Source organism: Sycon ciliatum, chromosome 3 (assembly GCF_964019385.1).
Source record: "Sycon ciliatum chromosome 3, ocSycCili1.1, whole genome shotgun sequence".
Classification (NCBI taxonomy): domain Eukaryota; kingdom Metazoa; phylum Porifera; class Calcarea; order Leucosolenida; family Sycettidae; genus Sycon; species Sycon ciliatum.
The window spans coordinates 6,215,921-6,223,127 of NC_088645.1; the positions used below are offsets into that span (position 1 = coordinate 6,215,921).

The 7,207-nt window shown below is 54.2% G+C and overlaps 1 protein-coding gene across 1 annotated transcript in view; it reads right to left on the bottom strand.

Annotated features, from left to right (window-relative positions):
• The window catches only part of LOC135812412 (uncharacterized), a 14,807-nt gene extending 8,787 nt beyond the window's left edge, over positions 1-6,020 (bottom strand). Inside the window, exon 1 of the mRNA XM_065325785.1 lies at positions 5,640-6,020. Within this exon, the coding sequence (XP_065181857.1) occupies positions 5,640-5,878 (239 nt within the window). The 5' untranslated portion in view covers positions 5,879-6,020. The remainder of the gene's footprint in view (positions 1-5,639) is intronic.
• Positions 6,021-7,207: the final 1,187 nt, after the last annotated feature.

Consider the following 7,207-nt stretch of genomic DNA (forward strand, 5'->3'; position numbering starts at 1 on the left):
ATTGCAGTAGGGGTGTGTAACTACCCGAGCATGATCACTGCTAACCCCCCCCCCCCCCCCGCCAGCAGGTCAAGCTTAGTCTTGGTGGCACTTTAGAGAAAACCTGTACGCATCGGTGACTGGAATCGACGTGATCATGTGAATTCACTCATGTCCGTGTGTGGGCTGTTCGGGATGCAATGCAGTTGAAAGTGTGTTCGGTCTGCGGGAGTGGCGACTAACTGCTATCGATGGATTGACAGTGTGTTTGGTCTGCGGGAGTAGGGACCATCCATGGATTGACTGGACCGCAGTCTTTATCGGAATTTGAATTCTACAACTTGCAGTGGAGAAGGCAGGCACTACACACTACCCAGTACACACTACCCACTACACACAATGTACTACACTGAATGTTGACGTAGGTACGCGTTTCTCGAGCTCTGTAGTCTTCAGTGGATTTTCCGACTCCAACGTGCCTCTCCTGCAAACCAGCCGATGCAGAGTGCCACTTGTTGCCGGTGCAACGGCAACGGCACCTGCGTTCGGTGCGATTGCACGAAGGAGGGTCGAAAGTGTCGGAATTGTATCCCCTCGAAGAAGAACAAATGCCGAAACGGCTCCCCGACATCCCAACCGTCTTCTCAACCGACGTCGACGCCAACAGCTACCGTACCCGTAGGAACTGCACGAAACTCTGCGGGTGATACGGTAACGGACCACACTGTCAGCAGGACGTCGACAAGCTCCGACAACAGAGCAACCGCAGCTACCGCGTGTACCGGTACGACACTAGACTCCGTACCCGTACCAAATGTCTCGAATGTGCACAAGCCAGTAGTCACCGAGAGTGCAGCCGCAGTACTCACAACCACCCTACTTGCAGAGTGCAGAGACGGTCGTCACGGACCGCCTCGCACAGCCCGGTCGAGCTCGCCTCCCGGTGCCAGTACTAGCAGTAGCACTGTAGTACATGTACATGTACAGGTGCCGAACTCGCGGCTGACACCATTGACAGTGCTGAAGTCGAACCTGCCAGCCAAGCGCGTGAGCCAGCGGACGCGGAGCGTGCCACCGTGACCGTAGTGGACCTAGTCGACCTACCAGCGAGTGGGGACGTAGGTCCACACGATGTCCGACTGCTAGCCACACTCAACATGTCCCAAGCAACAATGGACGTTGCTGATCCTGTTATCCCGGACCTGCCACCCCATCCTCCCCTGCGGGACCCCACACTCGGAACGGGAGATCTGGACGGTCCCACGTTCTCCAACCGGATATCCGACGCGTACGAGAAGGTAGTTCATTTTGCCCCAAACCTGTTGGACGTACCAATGGGCAGCACGGGCCGAACCTTTATCCGTATGCTGAGTTCACACTTCCACGCCTTTGGTAACAACTCCTCAGGTGCAGCTGATTACGCCCTGAAAACAGCGATGGTGATGCAGCAGTTGCTCCTTCAGAAACCTGGCGGGACCGTAGCGGCAGCAGCTCACAAGGTTTGCATCGAGCGCCGCATTGCCTCGTGGGATTCCGGAGACGTACAGGTGCTACTCCAAGAATCCATGACTATCCAAGACCAGATCGTCAAGGCCCGCAGGCGAAACGCACGGCACGAGGGACACACGGTCGACCCGGCACGCAGATTTGCGTCTGACATTGAGCGTGGCAGGCTCTCGGCAGCCACTCGTCAACTCTCCCCCGACACGGGTGGTGGAGTTCTTGATCTTGACGACACCATTTGAGAGACGACCGTGCTTGATGTGCTGCGCAGTAAGCACCCACAGGGCGAGGCAGTCACAGCAGCGGCTCTCCTCCCAGGGCAACCCCCAGCACAGCCCCACCCAGTGCTCTTCACCAAGCTGGACAGGACCGCAGTGCGCCAAGCTGCACTGCATACCACCGGTTCTGCAGGGCCGTCTGGGATGGACGCAGATGGCTGGAGGCGTATGTGCACAGCGTTTGGGGACATTTCAGATGACCTATGTGATGCTCTCGCCAGCTGTGCACGGCGAATCACCACTCAGTACGTCAACCCAGCATCGATGGAAGCTTACACGGCATGCCGGCTTATCCCTCTAGATAAGAAACCGGGTGTGCGCCCAATAGGCATCGGCGAAACCGTCCGTCGTATTATCGGCAAGGCTATTCTGAGCGTGGCGGGGGACTCTGTTCGTGAGGCGACAGGGTCACTGCAGATGTGCGGAGGCCAGGAGTGTGGCATTGAGGCGGCCATTCACGCCATGCACGACACGTTCCACGAAGAAGGCGTAGACGCTGTGCTAATGGCGGATGCATCCAATGCGTTCAATCGCCTTAATAGAGAAGCATGTATGCGCAACGTAGCGCACCTCTGTCCAGCCATCACACCCGCTATCGTAAACTGCTACCGTAAGCCAGCCCGCCTATTCGTGGACGGGGAGTGCCTCCTATCGCGAGAAGGCACAGCGCAGGGAGATCCTCTTGCTATGCCGATGTACGCTTTGGGGGTACTCCCCCTGGTGCGCAGAGTGGCAACCCCAGGAACACGCCAGAGCTGGTATGCGGATGACTCGTCCGCGGGTGGCGGGCTCAACCCTCTCCGCCAGTGGTGGGACCGACTCGTCGGGGATGGGCCGGCGTTCGGGTATTTCATTAACCCCAGCAAGTCCGTCCTCGTCGTCAAACGGGACAAGTTAGAGGCAGCCGAGACCATCTTCGCCGGCACGGGTGTGTCTATCACCACTGACGGGTGCCGCCACCTTGGATCAGCCATCGGAACTGATCAGTTTGTGCAGGAGTTTGTGGCTTCCAAGGTGGCCACCTGGTCGCAGGAGCTGTGCAAGCTGACAGATTTCGCCCGGTCACAGCCTCAAGCAGCTTACTCTGCACTGGTGAACAGCCTCCAACACCGCTGGTCCTTCCTGTGTCGGGTTCTCGATGGTGCTGCAGAACAGCTGGCACCCCTGGAGGACATCATCCACCGCCGCCTAATCCCTGCCATTAGTGGACGGACGGCGCCCAGTGAAGCTGAGCGCATTTTGCTCACTTTCCCCTGCCGGCATGGAGGCCTCGGCGTGGCCAACCCTACCATTTTTGGCTCACAGTATGACACCTCCAGGCTAATCACCACTGCCCTGTACGACAAGATCATGGCGCAAGAGGAGCACCTCGATGATGCTCTTGCCTGTGTCCGCAGGGCCAAGAGTCAGGCTCGCTCTGAGGCCAGAAAGGCAATGAAGATAGCTGCCGATACGTTCCGCACCGAGCACAGCGAACTTGATCTCGCTATCAGTCTGGCAGAGGAGAAGGGAGCATCAAGCTGGCTCACCTGCCGACCCATCGCTCGCCATGGCTTCGCTTTGTCGAAGGGGGAATTCCGGGATGGCCTCTGCCTCCGTTACGGTTGGACGCCTTCTCGCCTGCCCACCACCTGTGTTTGCGAGAAGGCATTCACCACTGCTCACGCCTTGTCCTGTCCTTTCGGTGGGTTCCCCTCGATCCGCCACAACGAGGTGCGCGACATACTGGCAAGCTCATTGAAGGGTGTCGCCCACAACGTCGCAGTGGAGCCACATCTCCAACCCCTGACTGGGGAGCAGTTTCAGCTCCGGTCTGCATCAACCGAGGATCAAGCTCGTTTGGATGTGGTGGCCAGTGGAGTTTGGGGGGGGGGGGGTCGGTTCGAACGCACTTTTATTGATGTACGGGTGTTCAACCCTTATGCGTCTTCGAACCGCACCTCCTCCTCTCTCTCTGCCTGCTACCGGCACCACGAGCAAGAGAAACGGCGTCGATACGATCGGAGAGTCCGAGAAGTGGAGCGATCCACTTTTCTCCCCTTTGTGCTCTCTTCCACCGGAGGATGCGGCAAGGGTGCCGCTGCACTGGTGAGCCGGATTGCACATCTCCAGTCGCTACGTGGGAGGGAGGCGTATTCTGTGCTAATTGCCCACCTCCGCTGCAGGCTGTCTTTCGCCCTGCTGCGTTCGAGTGTCATGTGTCTGCGTGGGGCTCGCCGAGTTTGGCAGCCTCCAATGGATGGCTGTGCCTCCCTGGCTGTCGTGGAGGCTAGGGTGTCCCGTTGAGCCTTGGCCCGTGATTGTGCGGACTATGCTATGCTTCTCTTGCTCTCTGATCACATGTGACGTCATCATTAAGTGATTTGTTTTCCAATCCTCCGCGCGCCGCCGCCACGCAAATTGTGTTTTGTTCGCCCGTAAAAGAGGCTTTAATTATCAAAAAAAAAAAAAAAAAAACCAGTACACACTACCCAGTACACACTACACACTACCCACTACCCACTACACACTACACACAACACACTTCACACTACCCACTACCCAGTACACACTACCCACTACCCAGTACACACTACCCACTACCCAGTACACACTACCCACTACCCAGTACACACTACCCACTACCCAGTACACACTACCCACTACCCAGTACACACTACCCACTACCCAGTACACACTACCCACTACCCAGTACACACTACCCACTACCCAGTACACACTACCCACTACCCAGTACACACTACACACTACCCAGTACACACTACACACTACCCAGTACTGACAGTAGTACTGGCGGGTGTCGGAGAATAAAGTGCTGAAGAACGGAGCGCCACAGAATGAACAGACTAGGATTTCACCAAGAACATCACACAGCGCACAGCACACAGCGCACAGCACACAGCCCACAGCACACAGCACGCCGATGTATACACAGTGACTCAACTGTGCATACACGGCTGTACGTGGACATGGAAATAAGAACGGTCTACGACACGAGGCTGCCTGACACCCCAGTTCTTGTGCACCCGGCAATACTGTGGACGAGATGTATGAGGCGTTTTAAAGTGCCTTGAATTGACTGGGCCGACCCCTCAAATCAATCAGGCTATCCTCCCAGTCCCAGGTCTCTGCTATGCCGATGGTGTGTGATGTCACCGTACCGTATATAAGGGTGACTATCAGTGCACCTGTGATCACTCGCTCAGTGTCACACGTACAGGTCCGGGCACTCCAATATGGTACAGTACCAGAGAAATCTAATGACTGCATGACCGATATGCTGTGCACGTCTGCCGTGAAGGGGGGGGGGGGGAGGGGGGGGGGGGCAGTCCATATCAACGACTACTACAGTCCATTCATAAAAAGATGGGCCCTGGCTTTGGCGAGCTCCCGTATTTGGCGATTTTTCGTGATTTCATCGTACACAGTGCAGTGCTGCGAACTTTGAAATTTGAAAGAGGGTCCAAAAAGGTACCTGAACTGGGGTTTGAACCGCACAACGCACTGTTGCAGGCGAGGTCAAACGGCCTGGATTTTGATGGTTTTTCCCGATTCAGTGCTTTTGGGGGAAACCTGGCCGAAATCCTATTCTTGCTATGGCTTACTTTTTGGACAAACTTTAGAAACATAATTGGAAGAGGATTCCCTACGGGATGGCAGAAAAAATTCTAAAAAAACTCAAAGTTTGACCCGTTTATGGCCAAAGCGCGCATGGCCAAAAGCTGGAAGTCCATCTTTTTCTGAATGGACTGTAGTACTTCGTACAATGACTATGTACGTAATTCATTGCCTAAAAGACCCTGCCGATCAGCAAACTGTGACCCACTGGTAACTGTAATGACATTGAGTACATATATACCCCGACTGGTGTTCGCTAACCTCACGTTCGCAGTCATGGCCACCAGTAGAAAGATCATGAAGCCATGCGCCAGAGCCACGGGCAAGACGTTCACACCTTCGTTCACTTCGTTGCCGCGCACGGCCGTCACTCCTACCAGTACGAACAGCAGAGTGGCCATGAACTCCGCTCCGCAGGCGCGCACCAGTTCCATCTGTTTGCTCATTGGCCGGTCGCCGGCTCTGCCCAGCAGCAACGCTTCATCTTCGTGGCTAGACATTATCAAGTGATTAGATTTTGTCTTTCAAGACACTGCTTGGCTGATTGGATTGAGAGAGTGGAGTGAAAAGCTATGCTGAGAAACAATTTTGTGCCGGATGACCTCTGGCTGCTGGCTGGCTGCATGCAATTCGAATCCTTGATTTCGGTACCTCACGACGTGGTGATCAGGTGACCCTGCCTTTCCTGGCCTACCTGGTAGACACTACCTACCTACCCGGCCTGTATGTAGTGTAGATCTACTGGCTACTGCCCCTATAAGGCTATAATGGCCTATGCCGTTTCCTGGTTTCGGGTGTCCGTGTCCGTGCACACTGATCACCCGGACCCGTACCGTTGAATCAAAATCTGTTTCTGCCACTTTTGGACTGACAACAAACACACGATCGATCCCCATGCTTGACTCGACTGGTGCCATGCGCCAGTACAGTGGTGACCGGTGGCTGGCAGGCTTGGCGACAAAATCGCGCCATAAATACTCGGATCGGCAGGATGGGGCTGAACCACGTGGGTTGTCTACTAATCGTACTCGTACAACGGCATGGAAGACGTGATCGTAGGCTTTCGAAAAAATTTATTTCGTAGCACAGTCTGACAACAGACTTTACTGTGCTACATTCATATCATGGTCATGCATGTGCGTATCTTCAACACGGAGATACGTACTGCCCTTACCCAGTGCCTATGTTGGTTTGTTTGTTTGTTTAGCTTTATTTTACATCGCCATAGCCAGGCACCTATAACTTATAAGTAGTGTGCACATGTACCTGCTAGCTATGTGCACATCTTGCACCAGGGACTTCTTTGTTGTTGTTGTTATTATTACAGGGTGCGACAGAGCTCTCGGCCATTGAAGAAACTGTTGAGTCACCTCCACCATTACACTGCGCTCTTTAGCCGACTAGACCCTCCTGCACACAACCATCACCATTGCGAGGACACTTCCGTAGACGATATTGATAAACTCCTTCAGACAGCTGTTTCGCTAATACATAGCTCATCAGTGAAGGTAGATGTTGAATGATTAAAAATATAGACCAAACTGCTATTATATATAGGGGTTTTTCTACATACACAACTGGCAAAGCTGAGGTGATAACGCGGGAAAAGGAAAGTGTGAAGTACTGTTGACGCGCATGGGACATGCATGCAGCGTCGGAAATTCGGCGCGGAAAACCAATCACTATTAAATGCAGAAATAACGTGCCAGCTTGTCTATCCTTCTTTCTTCTCTTTTTCTATATTCCTTTCTTTTCTTTTCTTGCCGTGGTTGGCTATCACCAGGGAGTCGTAAAATACCACGGTATTTTACGACTCCCTGGCTATCACC